The sequence below is a fragment of the Myotis brandtii genome, unplaced genomic scaffold (assembly GCF_000412655.1).
Source record: "Myotis brandtii unplaced genomic scaffold, ASM41265v1 scaffold357, whole genome shotgun sequence".
Classification (NCBI taxonomy): domain Eukaryota; kingdom Metazoa; phylum Chordata; class Mammalia; order Chiroptera; family Vespertilionidae; genus Myotis; species Myotis brandtii.
In genome coordinates this window covers 756,291-757,094 of record NW_005363729.1, presented here as the reverse complement: position 1 = coordinate 757,094, position 804 = coordinate 756,291, and the positions used below count along the sequence as shown (strand labels likewise).

At 68.7% G+C, this 804-nt stretch overlaps 1 protein-coding gene across 2 annotated transcripts in view; it reads left to right on the top strand.

Moving 5' to 3' along the window:
- The window catches only part of LOC106727072 (splicing factor, proline- and glutamine-rich-like), a 4,206-nt gene that overhangs the window by 2,228 nt on the left and 1,174 nt on the right, over positions 1 to 804 (top strand). The window contains exon 2 of one of the 2 annotated variants that reach the window (XM_014544227.1): positions 696 to 792. The exons of the other annotated variant lie outside the window; for it this stretch is intronic. Within the exon in view, the coding sequence (XP_014399713.1) occupies positions 696 to 792 (97 nt within the window). The remainder of the gene's footprint in view (positions 1 to 695; positions 793 to 804) is intronic. 2 annotated transcript variants of the gene reach the window in all.

Below are 804 nucleotides of genomic sequence, written 5' to 3'. Positions count from 1 at the left end.
GGGAGGCTGGGGGGGCGGTCCCTCTGGCTCTCCTGAGTGCCAGCTTCCTGGCAACACCCACGGGATCACTGCTGGGGCCAAGGCCCCCGGGACGCCCCTGACCCTCCAGGAGGGTCAGCGAACCTGCCCCCCGAGATCCTTGCCGTGCAGCCAGGCGCACGGGCAGGCCCACGCGGGCTCACGCAGGCCCTGGCCTCGGACTACAGGGCACCCAGTGGGGTGAGACGGCAGAGCCGGGAGTGGGGAAGGCACCTCTGTTTGGATTTTTGGTGTCTGGAGTCTTTTCATTCCTGGCGGGAGGAACCAAACGGCAGCCTGATGCTCCCCACCCCACAGCCTCAGCTCACAGACACGTGTGGGCGGGAGGGGCGGCCGCGGGTGCTGCCTGAGGCCAGCTCTGCCACTTGCTGGCTGTGTGACCTTGGGCAAGTGACCAAACTTCCCCGAACCTGTTTCCTCCTCTGCCAAGCGGGGCCCCTGCCCCCTCCCCCGGGGGCTCCCCTGGCAGAAGGCACGGCCCGGTCACTGGAGGGGCTCGGCTCCTGGCAGCAGAGAGAAGGGGGGGCCGGGCTGCTCTGGGAAACTTTCCCTCCCCACTGTCCCTCACGCCAGGGAATGAGGAGGGGTCCCTGGGCACAGTGGGTGCCCGGCCTCTCCCTCAGGTCCTCGCTGCCCATCTTGGTCTCTGTCCACAGCCTCCTGGACAGGAGGCACTTGAAAGGAGCCCGAGCTGGGACGTGTGGCGCTGGCCCAGGCAGCCCCAGGCAGTCTGCCCTGAGCTCTCCAGGCGAGGTGGGCACCGAC